At 35.0% G+C, this 21,656-nt stretch overlaps 1 protein-coding gene across 6 annotated transcripts in view; it reads right to left on the reverse strand.

Annotated features, from left to right (window-relative positions):
- KANSL1L (KAT8 regulatory NSL complex subunit 1 like) overlaps positions 1-21,656 on the reverse strand; it is a 139,895-nt gene that overhangs the window by 1,994 nt on the left and 116,245 nt on the right. For 5 of the 6 annotated variants that reach the window (XM_047720944.1, XM_047720943.1, XM_047720940.1 and 2 more), the window contains exons 7-15: positions 21,409-21,574; positions 18,379-18,486; positions 9,273-9,401; positions 7,791-7,865; positions 6,604-6,722; positions 5,692-5,816; positions 3,669-3,720; positions 2,302-2,414; positions 523-691 (exon numbers count right to left, since the gene is read on the reverse strand). In XM_047720944.1, coding sequence (XP_047576900.1) covers positions 523-691; positions 2,302-2,414; positions 3,669-3,720; positions 5,692-5,816; positions 6,604-6,722; positions 7,791-7,865; positions 9,273-9,401; positions 18,379-18,486; positions 21,409-21,574 — 1,056 coding nt within the window. The remainder of the gene's footprint in view (positions 1-522; positions 692-2,301; positions 2,415-3,668; positions 3,721-5,691; positions 5,817-6,603; positions 6,723-7,790; positions 7,866-9,272; positions 9,402-18,378; positions 18,487-21,408; positions 21,575-21,656) is intronic. The other variant, XM_047720945.1, reaches the window with a different exon arrangement.

Genomic DNA, 21,656 nt, shown 5'->3' on the forward strand with positions numbered 1-21,656 from the left:
CCATAATTATAGACACCTATTGACTCTTCCTTCCCCAAACTTTCTTCGGCTTGCCGATTAATTTCTATAGTTTGTGATCTCCGTTCTAGATCTTGTTCTTCTTTTCCCATACCTCCTATGAAGAACGGTGCAAAAACATAGATGCTGTGTTAGAATAACACTCCCCGTGAGGTAAGAACTGGGTCTATGGGGAGACAGGTAAAAAATCTCTTAGAAAAAGAAGAGAAATAGCAGCTAGCATTTACTATGTCACAGCCAAGGTACTGTTCTCTCTAATAGGTTGGTTTTGTAGTGAAACTTGGATCGAATTCTCGCTTCAGAGAAGTGAGTATGTGAAACTCGATACTGACACTTTAAGGAAAAGATAAAGTATGTATTAATGACAGAACTAGAACACTTGAATACATACCCTCTGATTTGTTACATAATTTGCAACAAGCACTTTCTACACACACAGCCTTTTAAAAAGTTAAAAGGCTTAATTTAAAAGGAGGTTTAACTAGTTGTATATATTCCACTTACCTTGATTTCTTGACTTTCATTTAATGAAGGTGAGCCCTGTGCACCAAGATCCTGGCTCTCTGAAGAGAGCTCAGCAGGACTTCCAGCAGCACAGTGCTGGCCACCACTGAAGTCACTAGGGTACTCTTTCAAAAGCAAGTCCTGTCCTTCCACATTTTTACTGTAGGCTCTAGCAAGAAAATCAAGAAAATATTTGTTACTTCTTCAGGTCTTAACATTTTATGAACAACCCCAAGGTGTCACTAAATCAATTGAATTTCGTAGCTTTTCCTTAAACAGTCCTGCTCAGAAGATTTTAAAAAATTCATCTGATCTTCCTGATGTTACCTCAAAGAATTAAACAGTATCTTAGAAATAATACTTTATGAATTTGCCAAATTGTAGTAGTGGGTTTGAGTTTGGGGTTTGTTATTATTTTGTTTTTAAATGAGAAAGGACAGTTACTTGACTTCTACAGTCTTGCTGAGTTCCCAGAGTATTCTCCGTTACCATGTCATCCATGTAGGACTTGATTCACATTTTCCTCTTTACTGTCAGAAAGTTGTATCTCTGGAATGTGGAGAAAGATGAGAACTGAGTCGTGTGTGTGTGTGTGTGTGTGTGTGTGTGTGTGTGTGTGTGTCTGTGTTAAGACAGCTCTTGGAATAAGGATCTACAACAAATCTGGTATTTTGAGACCTAAACAGAGAAATGTGTTTTAAAAACACAGCTGAGGGGTGCCTGGCTCAATTGGTATAGCTTGTGACTCTTGATCTCCAGGTTGTGAGTTCTAGCCCCGAGTTGGGTGTGGGGAGATTACTTAAAAATAAAATCTTAAAAAAAAAAAAAAAAAAGGCAAAGAAAAATACAGCAGATCCTTGAATAACACAGGGGTTAGCACCAAACCTGCTATGCAGTCAAAAATTGCATGTAACTTTTGATTCTCCCAAAACGTTAACTACTAATAGCCTACTACTGTTCTCCAGGAAGCCTTACCGATAATGTAAACAATCGATTCACACATTTTGTATGTTATATTTATTATATACTATATTCTTACAATAAAGTAAGCTAGAAAAAAGGAAATGTTACACATTTATAGGACTGTACTATTAAAAAGTCCGTGTATAAGTAGACCCATATAGTTCATATAGTTCAAACCTGTGTTCAGGGGTCACCTGTACTAAGTAAATGAGTCCCACACCAAATTTAGTGGACTACCAGACTTGAACATGATCTTGCTCTGTGAGTTTTGGCTATATTAAAACACAATCAAATGTAAATATAAAGTACCATGGACTTTCTCAAATATATAATTACTAATTATGTTTTTAGGATTTCCTTTCCCCCAAAGTCATATTTTCAAAGTATTTTAGATCATCTGCTTTTTAGACTAGATAGGTTTCTTGAGAAAATTTTTTTAAGAACATGTTTTTTAAGAGGTTATGTGAAAATAGATCACCCAGATTCTAATCCCTAGTGTTAGGTCTGCTGTTAGAGTGTACTGAAATGACCTACTTTATCTATGGAGGATTTTCACATTATTTGTGGAGTTAAATCTATTCCTCAGGCTAACAATAAGCATGAGGAAGTAGTGGAGGAAAATACAGAAATGCATTTCATCACTGTAATTAGCCAAATATATTTTGAATGTACTCAGTAAATGCAGTGTTTTGCTTCTAGTAGAAAAATAACGGATGTTATTCTTCATTTTTAGTGGTCTCTCTCATTAGTCATGCAGAATTTTTGTTGATTCTACATGGATTTCATGGTTTGAGGTTATAAATTGCTAACACCTGCCTGCTGTTTCTTCTATGCCACTTGCTTTGCTCCCATAGTGACCATCTGGCTTGCTCTCTCTCTTCGTATTTTTTGTGTCTTAGGGAGAAGACTTCATCAGAAAGATCTTCTACCTGGAATTAGAAATAAAGTTTTTCTTTTATCAGAAACATTTTGAAATATGAGAACAGGTGTCAATTCCTCATCAAGAGAACAAAATAGAAAGAAAATTATAAAGTAAATCTAAATTCAGAGAACAACTGTTATGAGATGAGCTTCCAATTCCAAAATTAGAGGGAGTTGACTTTTTGTTTTTTTTTTTAGAACTTTTTCCCTAATCTGTTAATATTTGTAGACTTATCTAGATTACAGATAGGTTCACAGTGCTTTGCATTAAAAAATTCTTAATGCTTAATTCATTCAAAGGTTTATATTGATTGCTCTTTATGGAATATACTGTTCTAGGAATGTTAATATCAAAGAAAAGTAAAACTGAGGAAAGAAAATTCATTTAACTAATGACTTATCTGGAATTCTAAGACTTTGGTGGTAGTAGTTTAAGAATCTGGGTTTCGTGGCTAGGCTCATTCTAAACTAGGGAAGAGCACGTTAAAGGAGGGAGGGCATTACAAAGTTATTATTAGAGACTGGAAAACACAGTCAGTGGGCCTAGAAAGATTATGACAGAAAATGCCTTATATTATACTGCTACTGCAGAATATCACCTTCAAATTAGCCTGGTTATTTGGTATTTTTCCATGAAATTGTTCTTGTCTTAATGTAAGTTCTACCCATACAGGCCCTCCGTCCCTTTCCTGCAATTCTTGAACTCTGAAACAGTAAGTGTTCCTAATTCGTTCGGTGGCATAGCCTGATCTGGCCAAATTCTAGAACTATTTTCTGAGAAACAATCTATTCTAGACTCCCTCTGTGTCTTATGTGATGGATCTATCATGTTCACATTACTTTCTCAAGTCCAAAGGTTTCCAAAATCAAAAGCCGTTTGCTCCCAACGTTTTGAATGTGGTACTGTAGACTTAAATATTAAGACTAAATCTCTTCATGCAGGAAAATATGACTAATACTGGGAATGAATATAGATATTTATGTAAATTCAGTATTTCAACAATTTATGTAAGCAAATGATTTGTGTTTTTACTACATTTCTTCATAAATTGTCTTTGCAAATTTGCACAAAAATGTTTTCCTTATGAAACTAATATCCTTAATGAAGAATTTTGTTTTCATAAGTGAAAAAATATCAGTATATGTTAAAATCAGTATATGTTAAGGAGCTTATATATTTCACTTTAGTTCCTCAAATACCAAATTTAAGCAGGCTTCATAATATATAAAGTGCAATTATCCATAAGTGAAAGGCAACTTACCTCTTCACCTACATGGTATTCATCCAAAGGCTGAAGAACAGCCATCCTCCAGCTGTTGAAGATACAAACCAATTTCAGCTTTTGTTAGCTAAGTGTAGCAATTATATTCTCTAAGCACAGCCAATGCAGTAATGTTTTCTTTTCTCGGGGCTTCCATTAATTCAAATGGTTGTATTTTCATACTTTTTCTTTTTAAAGAGAACAATTTGTGTTAATGAAAAAAAAGATGAGAAGGTGAGACTTTTGGCCTTAGAGTAAACGGTCTCTTCTGCACAGCTGCATTCTATACCTAAGAATGTACCAATTTTGGATTAAGTCAGTAGATGGTGATACAATGGCTTGGCAGGGAGGCGGGAGGATAGTTGAGGGGGGGATGGATTATGGGAGGGGTTGGAGTATGGGTGTGGGAGGATGGGGAGAAAAGAGCTCTGATTTGAGCATTTGCCAATTTGTGTGAAGACACCCATCATGGTCTCTCAGGTTTAACTACTGAACCACAGAATTCCTTTGTATTTAACCAACCAACCCAACCAGCCAGCTCCAGCTTCCAAAGTAAATTGAAAAACATCATTGCTGCAGAACATCATAACCACAAATGTTACTTTTTTTTTTTTTTTAAGATTTTATTTATTTATGAGAGAGAGAGAGGGAGAGAGAGCAAGCACAGGCAGACAGAATGGCAGGCAGAGGCAGAGGGAGAAGCAGGCTCCCTGCCAAGCAAGGAGCCCGATGCGGGACTCGATATCAGGACACTGGGATCATGACCTGAGCCGAAGGCAGCTGCTTAACCAACTGAGCCACCCAGGCGTCCCAAATGTTACTTCTTTTATGTAGAAGATCTCAACAGATTGTCTGTAGGATTTCTCATATACCTCCTACAGTATTAAGAGCTTTTAAAAAAATTTTTTAAAGATTTTATTTATTTATTTGAGAGAGAGAAAGAGAGCATGAGAAAGGGCAGGGTCAAAGGAAGAAGCAGACTTCCTGCCCAGCAGGGAGTCCAATGCAGGACTTGATCCCGGGACTCCAGGGGATTAAGCAGTCCCTTAACCAACTGAGCCACCCAGGCACCTCTTAAGAGCTCTTAATACCTCAAAGTAATTAGGGATAAGAAAATTTGAAAATCAGCAAGAATAGAGATGGTAGGAATTACTGTAGTTGTCAGTGAGCTTTTATCTCTGTTTTCAACCTCTTCTACTTCCTGCTGCCAGATTCATGTTCTTAAAAAACTGCTTTCGTCATTGCTTAAAAAAAAAAAAAAAAACAACTGACTAAACTTCAGTGCCAGTAGGAAGCAGATCTGTGTATGGCATTCTGGGACCTCTATAATCTGGTTCTAATTTCTTTTCTAGCCATAACTTTATCACGCTACACAAAATCTCTCTCCCGTTTAGCCTTGCACACTTGTCTGTGTACCTTTTTGCGGTTTCCCTGTGTGAATAAACTATTCTTCATGACGTCTTCCCAGATCTTCCTACTAATCTGTTGCTGACTTGGCAACAATACCTCAAAATCTTAATTTTTGTTGTTTTGACAAGTCTACTGTCTTATAATGCGAACATTCCTTGCAAAGGTAGTTGCTTTCTTTGAACTCTTTTGCAATCTTGTGCAAAACTCCATTTTAAAGAGCAAGGATTATTTGTTGTTATACTTATTTACATCCCTAAAGTACCTTTTTGTGCCATATTTTATATATATATATATATATATATATATATATAATATATATTATATATATAATGTAATAACTAAATATTACTATATAAAAGACTTAAGAGTGCAGAGTCAGTCTTAGGAATTCCTAGTTCTTCATAAAAATTGACAAAGTGATAATATATGGCACTTTTTTTCAGCATGAGTAATATAAAGGTTTGTTGTACCATTTTCCCTCCATGGTTTTACAAGTGGAAGAAGGGAGAGAGGAGCATCTTCCTTTAATTAATTAAAATTTTAACTTCAGTCTGAAAATTTAAGTTTATCAAGAAAAGGAAGAATGAAAATAGAAAGATGTAAGTATACATACCTTGGAGTAAGTATTTCCTTGTATTGGAGTTTCTCTAACTTAGCTGGGGCAACTAATGACATGGGAATCACAATATTATCTATGTCGTAAGAGCTCTCACTTCTCAATCTCCGTCGTGCAGTATTCTGCAAAGTAGGGTCACAGTAGTTTTATAAGATGCCCTCTTCTCATGAGGTATACTATACATGTTTTATAAATATGATAGGCCTGAGTATAAAATGTTAACAAAAACAAGAACAGTGCCTATCTTGTATAAAACAACACAGTTCCTGCTGGCAGGTATGCAGTGTACATTTGTGTCTGCATACATAAAATACATATAAACTTATTTTTAAGACCATAAAAAATACGAATACCTTAAGTTTCAAAACTCTTATCAAAGAAGGTTACCATAAAGTCCCCTAAATGTCAAGAAAATGACCGTTTAACAAACACACTTCCTTATTAGGAAAGACTATGAAAATATTTGGTGTGTTAACTTAGTAAAGATCATTTTTATAATTTTCATTTATGTGTTCCTGGTCCTTGAGCTTTACATTTTTTTCTAAATCCTTTTGCCTTTTAACCTCTATTTTCTGACCAGATGATAAAAGCATAAGAACAATATGAGTGCTGGATTCTCACGAAGCTTCATGGTAAGGAGTAGGAACAGTTAACGATAGTTTTTCACACAAGAAAATAAAATGCCATAATCAATTAGCTCACTAGTGATTAGCTAGTGAGTAATTAGCTCACGAGTTTAAAACAAAAGTTCAAATCAAATTTATCGTTACCTAATAAGATATTCCTAAATAAGCCAATATGTGCTAGCAAAGTAAGGCTGTTGTTTATAGATTAACAAAATATTCTAGTTTATCAGCCAGTTTTAAGTCTACAAAGCAGTTTTAGAGTTCAATATGCAAAAAAACCTACTTGTGATGATGAATTCTGGGTTCTTGATATAACATTGACATTAGTAACAGCAGTAAAATTGCTATGGGATCCTGGTTCTGTGCGTTGAAAAGCAAATTCTTCAAATCTGGTTCTTTCTCCTGACATGGAAAGAACCATGGAGAATGTCATACATTAACAGGACTGATAGGTATTAAAATTACTTTCCTACTTAGGTAACATAATTCCTTATGTTTGATTTTCTTTTTTAAAATTTATGTATCAAAAATTTAAGGAAATGAAAAAAAAATCTTACCCACAGTTCTGTCACAATTATTTCCACTTTCAGGGGACCTGGCAAGTTTTTATCCAGTACATCTCATTTTTTAAAATCTCATCCCTTCTCTTTATTCTGTTCATGTTTTCTGTAATGCCTATTATTTGGAAGTTAACCTCCAAAGACTTACCCCTTAATTTTCTCTACTTTCTCATTTTCTTATATCTTTGACTTTATTCTGATTTCTGGGAGATACCCTTAACTTGATCTTCAGACCATTCTACTTGAGACTTTTTCTACTGAAAGTTCTTGGTCTGTCACTCATTTATACTGTCCTTATTTTATGGATGGAATTTCTCTTTTTATCTCAAGATATTGATTAGAACTTTGTTGCTATTCTTGGTATTTTCTCTTTCTTCCATGTTTCCTTTTTCCATTTGTTTTGATTCCCTATTTGTGAATATGTATTTATTTATTCACTTTACCACCCTTATTTTAGTTCTGAACTTAAAAAGCATTTTCCTAAAATCTAATACCCTGTCCATATTTACATTTTTCTAGTTGCTAAAAAATGTCCTTAGTAGATTCTTCAAATCAGGATCCATATACTGAAATTGGTTATTGTCTTTTAGGTTTCTTGCAGTCTGGAAGAGTTTGTTTTTCATGACATTTGTTAAGGTGTTCTGCATATTAGGGAGTTACCTAGTTAGCTCTTTGTAGTATAGCATCTTACTAGTTCTCTTCCTGTATTTCCATCAAACTTGAAGTTAGATCAATTCAAGTGAAACATTTTATATCTTAGGTAATGTGAATTCATAGTGGGTTTTATTAAGAGAGACAAGTTCTTCTGTGTGTTGATACATATACAGCCCTCAATTTACAATGGTTCAGCTTAGGATTTTTCAACTTTATCATGGTCCAAAAGTGACAGGGCCTTTAGTGGAAATCATACCTTGAATTTTGACCTTTTTCTGGGCTAGCATTATGCAACAGGATACCCATGCTGGGCAGCGGCAACAAGCCACAGCTTCCAGTCAGCCATGTGATCATGAAGATAAATAATCAATACACTTGCAACCATTCTCTACCCAAACAGCAATTCATACTGTTTCAGTACAGTAGTCAATAAATTATATGGGATATTCAACACATTACTGTTAATTTTTATTTTATTTATATGACAGAAATAGCACAAGTAGGCAGAGTGACAGGGAGAGGGTGAGGGAGAAGCAGACTCTCCACCAAGCAGGGAGCCCCAATGCGGGGCTCAATCCCAATGAGGACCTGAGCCAAAGGCAGCTGCTTAGCCAACTGAAACACCCAGGTGCCTTTCAGTGCTTTATTTTAAAATAAGCCTTGTGTTAGATTATTTTGCCCAACTTAGGTTAATGTAAGTGTTCTCAGCCCATCTGAGGCTAAGCTATGGGTGGTAGGTTAGTGTTATTAAATACTTTTTTGACTCAAGGTATTTTCAAGTTATCATGGGCTTATTGGAATGTCACCATGTCGTAAGTCAAGAGAGGAAGATCTGTATGTGTACGTAAGTTCTTCAAAAGCTAAGGTGTCTTGGTTGTCTCTAAGATTATGGTACTAAAAAGCACAATGCAATCTCTGCTTGTGGCTAGGAGTTTTATTTTGCGCCATACTAGTTCATCTGGTAGTGATTTTCAGGTAGTGACCTGGGCTGATATGTGGCAGTTCTAGACTAATATCTAGAGATATTAGTGATAAATATGTTAAATCCATTAAGTATAATTACAGTCCAGTACATCTTGAATGCAGTTTCTAAGTTATTGGGTATACTGACATACTATATCTGGGGAACACTTGACTAATGCATATAGTGTTCTGTCTACTGGAACAATGAACGGGAACAAAGTGTAAATATGTTGCCATTTAAAATGTATATTTTCTGGTAAGTTTTACTTTTTAATCATTATTTGCAATAACTCTGGAAACTGATAGTCCTAAATCCCTATAACAAATCCCACTTGGTATTACTAGAAGAGTTCTAGTTTCAAAAATATCTGTTGGCCATCTTGGAACTATAGGTTCCTAAGGAAGCTTCAGTGAACTGACAGTGAACGTGACATCCATGTAAGTACCAGATATGGTTGTAAGGCAACTCTCCTGACATATTTTGAGTTCCGAACATGACGCTGGCTTAAGTACTGTTTAGGAGGACAGTCATGAGAAGATAACCCTAGTTAGGGAATATAGGAAGGAAATCCCTGTCATTAAGTGGATGGATGCCCAGTCCACAAACAATTCTGAACTGACTACATGAATATGCTGTTTAACATTAATAGGACCACGGATATTTTATATAATAGGGACTATTCTGGATTATAAATTTCCATGAAGCAGAGGTTCTTTGAAGATAATTTTATTTTCAGTTTTTAGTACTAGTGCTTATGTCTTCATTTTAACCTACCTAATGCTGTTTCACTCAAGTGTCTTTTCTTTCTTCCCTGGAACAGCTGTGCAGAAGATTCTGACCTTATTTGAGGCTTGCAGGTAGGAGAATATCCATTTCTCCATTGATTCAGAGAAGTATTATGTACTAAAACAAATAGAAAGGAAATGTGAACTTTTCCTTAACACATAATGAACATGTTAATGTTTTTACTTAAAACATTGCAGAACATTAATACACCAGTTCAAAATAAATGCAACGAGAGAGAGACTTACATATCAAAATGGAATGTTCCTAAACTGAAAATACCCATAATAAGGTTCCTTAAAAACATTTTCAAGAAGTGCCCAATTTCCTATAGTTGCTCCATTACTTGAAGCGGATGAAAAGGAAAGGTGACCTTTTCCAAAGTCTTCTCAATTACAAAATCTTGGGTTCGTTCCAGTCTGTAAATCTTGGCTGAATATAATCTGAACCCCTAAATTAGCTCCCCACCCCCTTAAATCTGAAAGTAATTCAGGATAAAGATTCTACAGAATCACAATAAATAGGGACCTCTTGAGCAAGAACCAGATTTCATCCAACTGACAGTACCCAGCACCATTCTTTCACTTTTTAAAAGCACTGGTTTTCTCAAACTTTTATGTCACTTAATATCTCTGTGCCTCAGTTGCCTTATCTGTAAAATAGGAGTAAGAACAGCTGTCATGGGCTTAATGAGGATTAAATGAGTTAATCCCTATAATAGTCATTAGAAGGATATCTGACATGCTAAGTATTCAATAAATGTAGTCTTATCATTATTATTGCCTATCTGAACCCCATATTTCCAGTACTAGCTTAATAACCAAATTGGCTTCATTTTTGAAGGGTTTAGAGATGAAAAAGAAAGGCAGGCTGAAGTCCCAAATCTCACCAACACTGTGGGGAGGGGGGAGGATGGCCTACTAACAATAATGGATTCTGATTTCAAGATGACAAAGCACTCTAAAAATAATAGACAAAAGATTTATACATAGATATGTCTAGATCTGCATATATACATCCCCATTAGCAAGCAACAAAAGGGAACTTGTAAGTAAAGCAGAATTTGTGTGGAATCTCTGAAAGACATCATGTGGAATTTGAAGAGCAAACAGTGCAAAAAAGCACGTGGGAAAGTGCTGCCACAAAAATAGGATCATCAGAGGTGCTCTAGACCTGGAGGAAAGGGAAATGGTGCAGGACAATTTACCTAGATGGATAGTTATCTGATGGGGTAACTACACATGCCAACTCCTCAGCCACACTCCTTGAGATTATTTGCCTTAATAGGTAACAATCTGAGAGTCCTGGGCAGAGAAATGGATGGGGGGAGAGAGAAAGCAATGCCCAGTGCCTCACTTTGAAATATGTCCTGTCCATCCCTAACTGCTTCTGAAAATACTACCGAGTGCAAATTTCTGTGCCATCCATGAAAAAGATCTCATAAATAACAGTGGCAGAAAGTATTAATAGTGAATATCAACTTTAAAGGTGAGAACACAGAACTCCAGTAGTCTGCAGAGCACCATAAAAAATGAAGTACAAACAACCACCCAGAAACAGTGAATGGATTCACAGAATACAAACAAGTCTTTTAAAAACAACATTGCCAAAAGAAATAGGCAAAAGGTTCCTTAAGAGAGACCTCAGAGATGGAAAATATAATTGCTCAAATTTAAAAACAACCATCACTACCAGGTCTGAGTAATAGAATGGACATGGCTGAACATGACAGTCAGTGGGTTGGCAGGGGAATTGTACGAGTGAAAGGAAAAGAGTGGTAGAAAATATGGGGGGAGAAAAGGACGAAATGGGGCAACATAACAGAATGAGAGACAAAGTTGAAGAAATGATAGACAAAAATTTTTCCATTAAGATTTTAAGAACTCATTTGAGTGTCAAGTGGGGCAAGAAAAAATCCTAATCATACATCACTTCACAACAAGGATACCCTAAAAGTTACCAGAAAATGGATTAAAAAGATTACTGCGAAGTCATGAGGATCAAATTGACAAGGCAAAAGTAAACGATGGAAAACAGAATAGTGGCTTTAAGGAGCTCAGGGAGGGAGGGGTGCCTGGGTGGCTTCAGCTGGTTGAGTGCCCAACTCAGTTTTGGCTCCATTCCTGATATCAGATTGTGAGATCAGCGCAGATTCTGCTTGGGACTTCCCTTTCTCTTTGCCTCTCTCTCAAATCTTTTAAAAAAAAAAAAAAAAGAGCTCAGGGAAAATGGCAGGATTCTAAGATGGCCCCCAAGATTTCTTACCACCCAAAAGAATGCAGAGAAAGATGTTAAATATAAAACAGAATGAATTGGGGGGCACCTGGGTGGCTCAGTGGGTTAAGCCTCTGCCCTCAGCTCGGGTCATGATCCCAGGGTCCTGGGATTGAGCCCCATGTCGGGCTCCCTGCTCCATGAGGAGCCTGCTTCTCCCTCTCTCTCTGCTTCTTGCTCTGCCTACTTGTGGTCTCTGTCAAATAAATAAATAAAATCTTTAAAAAAAAATGAATTGGCAGGCATAATTTCAAACTCATTTCTAGAAGGGTGTAACTAGAATTGTGAGAGGTTTTAAAATAATTAATATGCCTGATACATGCAGGTGTCCCAGTAATGCTCTCTCTTGTTTTAATGGAAACATTTCTGGAGTATTTTAAAACAAATACCAGTCAATTCACCCTTCTAAAAGCAATTCACCATCTTCCTTATTTCTAGAACATAATTAACCTTTTTGAAGAAACTTCAGCCTTTCCTAAGGTGACACTTTTTACTGAATTTACTTGAGTCTTCTTTATACGACTTTTTCCTTAGTATCATAAGGTTGCGGTGGACTCTTGAAACAGTAGGAAATATAGGACAATTCAAAATCAGACTGCACATTCTCTTCACCTACTTACAACCCTCTTAGCCTTTCAGTTCTTGCTCTCCAAAATCTCCCGCATTCTATCCTAAAACACACCTTGACCTAGTATCTCTATTTCCTTCCTTCCCTTTCTTCCCTTTGATTTATTCATTCAGTAACTTTATAGAGAGCTGATTACATACCAGGCACTGTGTTCTACCCTTGGGACACTGGTGAGCAAAAACAGTCACGATCCTTGCTACTAATGAAGTTTATAAGCATCTCAAAAACTGTAATCAATGCATAACAGAAAAGAGAAGTACTATTTAAGAGAAGTTAATGGAGTATGTAACAAGAAGAGAGCTCTAGGAAAAGTACCCAGGCAAAGCAACAAGATTTCAAATATGAACAGAAATCACTGATGGCAAGGGGAAGGAAAAGAGAATGGTACGTACAAAGGCCCAAAACAACAAATTTGGCAGTGGAACAGCAAGTAGTAAAGAGTAAGGCAGGATAATGAGAAAGAACCATGAACAGGTAGGGGTTGTCCTAGGTAGGGCTTTAGGGGTCTCCTATAATATTCCCTCTGTCACACATTTTAAGGAATGGAGGTAGGGAACAGTGATATAAGTAGACTTACATTTTCCAAAGATCACTAGCTACAGGGATTGGAGGGAAAAAACTGATCAGGCTGTTTCAGCGGTATAGATAAGGGATCACTAGAGTGGACTGTGAAAGTGGTAGAAATGAAGCAGGCCGTGTTTGAGACAGATGAGTAAGTTTATATTGACAGCGGGTTTAGATATGAGGAAGTGTAGGTGGAGAAGCTTGAGCCCTAGGTTCTGGCTTGCTTGTGTGGGATGTGGTGCCGCCGTTCCTCTCTCTGTCCACTCTAAAATATAAACTTCATTTTGACATAATTTCAGACTATAGAAAGCTTGCAATATTAAAAAGTAGTCCATATACCCTTTATTCAGATTCCACAAATGTTAAGTTTATATTTGCTTTATCTTTGTGAATTCCAATGAGATTAAGTTGCTGACACAATGTCCTTCTAAATTTGTCGACGTGTATTTTTCAAAAACAAGGGCATTTTCTTATATGGCCACACAACTGTCAATCAAATTAATACTATTAACTATGGACTCATTTAAATTTCACCAATTATTCCTATAATGTTCTCTATAGAAAATTCCGTTTATTCTGCATTTAGTTGTCGTGTGTCTGAAGTTTTCTTGTATCTGCAACAGTTCCACTGTCTCGTCTTTCATGGCTGCATATTTTGATGAGTACAGGCCCTTAACTGGCTTTGCCTGGTATTTCCTCAGGATTGTCAACTAATAGTTTACTCTTCAACCCACTACAATTTGTCTTTCCCTCCTTGTTATCTGAAGTCAGCTGTGCATTCTTGAAATGCTTCTGGATAACAGAGGATAAATAAAAGCTATGTGGCAAGGCACACAGACATCCATCTTCTTACCTTCATACAATTGACCCTATAGTACCAGGCATTTTGTATACACTTGAACACATCACACTGTTTTTTGTCTCCATGACGAATCACATCTGTTTGCATTTTAAAACCAATATGGGCCAACAGCATTTCAACAACTTAGGAGTTGTTAGAAATGCAGAATCAGACCCCATTCCAGGCTAACTGAAGCAGAAACTGCATTCTAACAACATCCCTAAAGTAATTTGTTTGCACATAAAGTTTGAGAATGAATGATCTGGAACACTTTGCTCTTCTTCCTCTAAATTCCAAGTGAGTACTTAAAGCCGCACTTGGCATCACCATCTTTCTGAGTTCCTCTTGCCCTCTCCCCATCACCCTTACCCGCTTCCTTCCCCTTGTCTTCCCCTAGGCAGTGAGTTACACTCTCCCTCTTCTTTTTAGAATATTTTTATCGTATCTGTGCCCACATCATCTTAATAGTTACTTGTGTGTCTGCTTCCTCTTAATACATTATAATTTCTTTGAGTCTCTGTGATTCATCTTTTGAGTCATCAGTCTGCCTGGCACAGAGTAAGTGGTCGATAAATGTTGAGCTCTAGAGTTTTATTTAATTCTACAGAAATCACTAACGACAAATAATAATGACCAGTATTTCAGACATGCCTTACATAGGATGAAATCTAATTAATGCTTAATTATTTGAGTTGGCAGTGGTAGGGAAAGAAAATAAGGGAGGAGAGATTGGGATCAATAGAATATACTTCACTGATTCGCCTAATAATATTGCACCATTCATCTCAAATGTCTTCTATTCTAGCTCTTAATTCCCCATTACTAGCATGTCATTACATCACTGATATGTTACTATTACTTCTGTGCCTAACACATTTACACTGCCCTTTTTTTTAATTTTCGAAAATAACATTAGAAATAATAAAACCACCTAATCTCACTTATCTAACAGCATATAATTTCATTTTTGTATATTCCAGTCATACAAATGCATAATTCATATTCACATTTCAAATGTAATTTCATTTAAATATGTGTACAATTGTATTTCTCAAATTTGATTAATTCACCCATTGTTATTTTTTCAGATGGTTACCTCACATTCTTCTGGTTAGAGATAATATCATTTAACTATCCTCTAGCTATTAGAGCTAGTTGTTATCATCATGGTATTTCTATTATGGTCATTCTTAAAATTATCACCTTCATGCACACATTTTTTTCTTTTTCTAAAATTAACCTCCGTATAAACTGCAAGTAGTAGAATTGTATCATGAAAAAGTATCTGAACATAAACCTATATTTTCCTGTATTTCTTTAGTCTTTTTTCCCCTAAGCATAGACAATTGTTCCTTGACCTTAGCGCTTTCAATGTTCTTTTTTTAAAGATTTTATTTATTTATTTGACAGAGAGATCACAAGCAGGCAGAGAGGCAGGCAGAGAGAGAGGAGGAAGCAGGCTCCCTGCCGAGCAGAGAGCCCGATGCGGGGCTCGATCCCAGGACTCCGAGATCATGACCCGAGCCGAAGGCAGTGGCTTAACCCACTGAGCCACCCAGGCGCCCCAGCGCTTTCAATTTTTTAAAAACTTTTTACTGTGAAAAAATTTCAACAAACACAAATGAAGAAGAGAAGAATGAACTCCCCTGTACCTAGCACTCATCATCAGTGATTACAAACTGGTGACCATCCCCAACTATTTTTTGCTAGCCTATTTTAAAGCAAATCCCAAATACAGATATGTGAGTTTAGATTTCTAACAAATATAGAGTGTGTGTTATGTAACCACACGTATTATTACATCTAACAAAGTTAATTAATATCCAACAGCCATGCGTGTTCAAATTTCATTATCTCAAAAATTGTGTGTATGTGTACAGTTGAGTTGTTCAAATCAGGATCTCCAAAAGACCCACACATTCCATTTGGTTGATTGAAGAATGAACATTTCTACATGGTTATAATTGTACCATACATAGAAGTAAAACACTTTTGTCCTCTTCTGTTACATGAACTTTTAAGATATTTTTAAAAGGTACACGTTCCACTGTGTTGGTTAACCATATCTCAGTTATACTCTTTACCTTATTTCCAATTGTTCATTAACACAAATAATAGTAAAATGAATAGATTTGTACATAAAGGTGGTTTTGTATTTAGCATTAGGCTAGGTTACCAGAAATGAATTTACTGGGTCAAAATTCAGGGCTAACAGTTTAGTAAACATTTGCACAAATAAATTGTTATTTTTCCTCAGTGAGCTTATTTTAAAAATACATAATTTAAAGGTATTGTAATTAACTTCACAGTACTTCCCAAAAGGTTTGTATTCTTAATGCTACCTTAAATATTTGAGGGTCCTGGTTTTACTACACACATCTTGTCAGAATTGATTATTATAATGTTTAAATGTCTTAATATAATTGGAAAAAATAGTAAATATTTAGCAGAGTATCTACACATAAGCACTCAGTAAATGTTACTTATGATAATAATTTTTATTATCACCATCAAATACATCTTTTTTTTCTTCTAATTCTTTTAAGTCAGGACTTTTAACATTTAACTCTTTAATCTATCTGGAATGTATTTAAAATAAATTGAAGATGGATGAACATTAATGTGCTATATGAGGTAGAAATCTTTTTTTTTTTTTCCAAAAAGTCATTGTTTAATCCACGGATTTTAGAACAAACTTGGTTGTTTAAAACATGGAGTCTGAACCAGAGTGCTTGGACTTGAATTCTGACCCTATCACTGTTCAAATGTGACTTGGGAAAATTAGTCAAGGAAAATAATAATAATATGAAAATTAGTCAAGGAAAATAATAATAATACTCACTTTACAGGATTGTACAGATTAAAGCAACCAACAGATATAAAGCCCCTCAACCAGTAGTAGCGTGTAAGGAATGCTTCATAAGAATTATTGTTATTATTTATTGATGAGGCCATCCTTCCCACACTGATAGGAAAAACCACCTTTTTATCATATAGTGGCCAGATGGGTCTGTCTCTAGGCTATTTAGTTTCCTTGATCTGGCTTCCATCAACACCACAATAAAATAATGCTTATAGCTTTATAATTTTGTTACCTGGCACTTCCTTTTTACTTCCTTTTTGTTACCTGGCACTTCCTTTTCTTTTAAAAATTTTATTAGCTAGTCAACATTTTTTTCTCTCAGATAAACTTCAGAATAAATTTGTTCCAAAAGAAAAGAATACTGGGATGTCTGGCTGGCTCAGTCAGTTAAGCATCTGCCTTTGTCTTAGGACCTGATCCCTGAGTCCTGGGATCGAGTCCCACATTGGGCTCCTTGCTCAGCAAGAAGCCTGCTTCTCCCTCTGCCTGTTACTCCCCCTGCTTGTGCTCTCTCTCTGACAAATAAAATCTTAAAAAAAAAAAAAAAAAATACCTCTATGATTCTAAGTAATGTTATAAATTAAACTGGGGGAGAAAAAAACATCTTAAGTTCCAATACTGTCCTCTTTTTTTTAAGAAGTGGGCTCTATGCTGGGTTCGGAGCCTAACATGGGGCCTGAACTCATGACCCTGATATCAAGAGCTGGACACTTAATTAAGCCACCCAGGTGCCTCAGACAATACTGTCTTCTGATAAGAACAGGGTTATTTCTCTCTATAGGTACATATTCTTGTGTTCCTCAGTAAACTTTTTAAGTTTTCCTTGTGTAGGTCCTTACTAAGTTTAATTAATCCTAGATATTTTATATTTTCAACTAATGTGTCCAGTAAAATTCCTTTACATATTCTAACTGGTTATTACTGGTATTTATAAAAGCTGATTTTTGTAAATTTATTTTAAAATCTACTTTTCAGAACTCCAATTCTAACAGGCACTGAGTTGACTTAAGTTTTTGAGGTAGATGATTATTTCATCTGGAAGTAATTTTTCTTAGTTTATATGGCTTTTTTGATGTTGAGATTTTCGCTTTGTAGATAGTCAAAACATGTTGATGTTTTTCTTCCTTCTGATTGTTTCCAAGCACAATGTCCCTGCCCCCATTCATAATACTCTTAACTATTTCATTATAACTCTTCTAGTTTTATTTTGTAATGTTAGTGTTTTATTTCATCAAATTCTTGGAACCAACTAGAACTTATTCTGATATATGATATGAAACAATTATGTAAATAAAATTTCCCCCCAAAGACTTACTATTTATTGAATAATTCTCCATGTTCTCATTGATTTACAATTTTTCCCTTATATAATAAAGTATAAGCTATATAGTGTGCTTCATGGCTTTACTTTCTTAAATGTATACGAAATCTATGCTAATAACTATTACAGATTTTTGTTATGTTTCCATATGTGGTTAGGATAGATTCTCTTAATACTTTTTCCAGCAGTTACTTTTGTATTTTCCCATTTATCTTTCCCAATGGGCTTTACACTTAGTTTGTTAAGTTAACCAAATTCTATTAAAACTTCAAGTTACATTGCACTAATCATATATACCAACAGGAAGAACTGATATCCTTATCAATTCCCATCATTTGGGAATGCTGTGTTCTCCATGTGTAGATTTCCTTTTATATTTATTAATAATATTTCATTATTTTCATTCAGTAAGTATCACATTTCTTATTAAGGTCACTCCTATGTATTATCTGTTTGTGTATGTGTGTAATTTGTAAAAAGTGAATATTAAAAATTAAGGATTTACATTTTGTTCCTTTGTTAAATTTTATTTCCTTAGAAAGCAAAAACAGTAAGTATCTGAAAGATGTAAAAACATATAAAGTACAAGATTTGTAAATGACATACCAGGTGATGGAGATATGACACAGTCTCCTACAAATTTATTTTCAGCAAGATCTCCTTTTATTTCAGTCTTTTTAAACAATGTTTCAAAGTGAAAATGGAGAGGCACATCTGGAAAAATAAAGTAAAAAAAAGTACTTTTAGTGAATACAATTTTATATAGATTCTAATATTAAGATTGCTTTCTTTCTCTAAGTAGCACATACGCTTAGAAAAATAAGCAAAAACTCGAACTGTCCTATCAGAAGTGCCAAAATACTTCCTGCAAGCATACAGACAGCAGTATTTTGGAAATTATTGATTATATGCACTAAATAAAAACTCTAATGATGACTAAGTTCATAAACCAAAATAATAGATAAGATGATCAAAATTATAAGCATTAAGTACTATTCCCAGATAAAACAAATGTATCCAAAGGTCTTGAGTAAAACATACAGTCAGACTTGGCTCACTCTAAGTCCATTCCACCCTGCCGATACAACATTTACATTTGAAATAATGAGGTTTCGGAAAGGTATGTTTCAAGTACTTGAGAGAAAAACCACTATAATTCAGAAGCTACCTTTGATGAAAATACTAAGTTTCACATTCCCTTAGTTTACTAATATTATGAATCACAAAATATGCTTTTTACAAAGATTAAAACACATTTACAGACTAGCTCTCTTCCTTTAAATAGAGACTTAGATGTCAATTCCCTATATTCCGTATTCTTACAACCAAAAGAGGAGCTAAATAATAAAGTAGATGTGCTTCACATTTATTAAAGTTTTTCTTCCTCAATCAAGAATACAAAAACAAAACCATCTTCAAAAGTATTTAATAGAGACACCTAAACTTCTCCCTAAGAAACAACAAGAAATATTTTATAAAGCAGTTGCTATATTGAAAGTTTTGCTACTGGAAAAAACACTAATTTTGAACACATAAATCAGAACACACCCAAAACAGGTCTGGATTTTAAACAAGAAGTCTCTCTCCCTTAAATATTTTAATAATAGATCCAACTCAAGTGTGGAAAAATATACCAAAAAAAAAAAAAAAAAAAAAAGGTTCATGTGTTTCAACATGGAGTGTCCTCCAAAGGGTCAGAACAGAGGTTAGCACTACTAACCTATATAGCACTACTATACTATGACCGTACAAAAATGAAACTAAGATTACAAATCAAATATGTTATTTAAACATTTCAGGAATCCAATATTTTCCAATTACTAAAACGTAAGTTTATTTCTCCAAAGAAATATCACTTACTATTATAAAGTAAATATCACCTATTCTACCACTGTTCTTCATGAGTTGTGAGAAAACATGATGTAACTAGTGAAGAACCTTGTTCCACCCATATACCTTCCTTAGTCCCCACATTCTGACCTTTGGGGTTTTATAAGAATATTTCATAACATTTTAATACACTTCTAGTTTGCATTTCAGTTATCTCAAATGAGAATGCAAGTACTTTGAGGGATTTATTTGTATTTATACTCTTAGTACTTCGGAAATAGTAGGTGATTTTTGTTAAATGAATGCAAGAAAAAATGAATAACCCAATTAATAGATGGGGAAGTTAATCTTAACTTATTGGAAGGGACATAAGAGGATTAAGTGAAGGGTAATTATGCCAGCTCTCAGGGTTATATCTTCAGAGAAATAAATGCAGCAGGAGAAAACAGACGGTGAAGAGTAAAGGTTAGAGTGTGGCTCTGGAATACGTCTACCTCACATCAAATCCTGCCTCCTTCATTTACTAGCTGTATAATCTTGGAATAATAATTTAACATCTCTAAGCCTCAGTTTTTTTGTATGTAAGATAAAGAGGAAAATATGAAAATAGAGATGAAAACATCTCTAAGCCTCACTTTTTTATATGTAAGATAGAGAGGAAAATATGAAGATAAATATGATGGAAGAATTATACAAGAAAATGTAATGTGCTTACAGGTATGCTAAGCCCAAATGTTAGCTGCATTACCATTGTTATACTTATCACTGTTTGTTTCTATTATTAAGCTTTCCTTAAAGACAGAATACCATAGTTCCTGTCAGGAACTTAATTCTAAGTATGGTGTAGCTAAGGAACCACTCGAATAATAGTAAAAAAAATAAACTAAGATTCAGGATTCAGGGCAGGAACAGGTACAGAAAATAGTGCTTTACAAAAAGGAGCAGTCCCTGGATGATGGAAAAAAAAAGCTGGAAAGGAAACAAAAGCCCATCTAAGATGTCTTCCCTTGAAGAGAAGGACCTGAGATAACCAGTGTGAAGACTGTTTCTTTTCTGACCCTCGTATTTACTTCATTTCAATATAGAAACAACTGGAGGGGTGACTGGCTGGCTCAGAAGACCATCCAACTCTTGACCTTGGGGTTTTGAGTTTGAGTTGGGGGGGGCACTGCGCATAGAGATTACTAAACAAAAACCCAACCAAACCAAACAAAAAAAAAAACTTAAAAAAGAAAAAGAAAAAGAAAAACAGAAACAACCAGAACAGTTCCAACATAAACCAAGAACTAGAAACTTAAAGGGGTATGGGGCTGTATGTGCCTCATTCACTCAGTTATAGATTATAGATTCTTTCGAGGTTCAAAAGATGATATACCTAAAGATGGGCAATTTCTTATCTGAGGAAACTCAATGCTGAGTATAAGCAGAGGAATATTATATAGCAGAGAAAAATCCACGCAAGCCAACACATTAGGGGGAAAAATAAAACCGATTTACTGAGAAACATTTCAACAGCATAGTCACTTTATCAATAAAATTCTAAAAATTTAACAATGAAAAGATCAAAAGTTAATTATTCCCAATTAACCCAAAATGGTTTCCAATGAATTTAAGAATCAACTTGCAAAAACGGAACATTAACTCACAGGATTAATATCTCTATGAAAACTGTTTAGTTCTAATATCCAGTGGCAAAATAATTGATAAAATCTTATTCTAGATTCCTTGTATCTATAGGATTAGACTTCACCACAGAAAATATTCAGAGTTTACTTAGAATTTTTTTTTTTTTATAAGTAGGCTTACCTGATGGCAATGATAGGACAGAATGGAAAGAGGAGTCCAATTCTGATACATGTTCTCTTAATATCTGAGATTTTGAATTGTGTTCACAGCTACTCCAAGTTGAAGCTGATTGCAAGCAAGGCATTTGTGTGGTATTTAAAAACGTCGTTTCTTTTGAAGGCAAAGTCTGCAAAGAAAAAAAAAGACTTCATTTTTGCTTAAAAACTGAATCAGAGAGGGTATACTAGTTATAGAGTACAGTATCTGAA

The sequence above is a fragment of the Lutra lutra genome, chromosome 3 (genome assembly GCF_902655055.1).
Source record: "Lutra lutra chromosome 3, mLutLut1.2, whole genome shotgun sequence".
Taxonomy (NCBI): domain Eukaryota; kingdom Metazoa; phylum Chordata; class Mammalia; order Carnivora; family Mustelidae; genus Lutra; species Lutra lutra.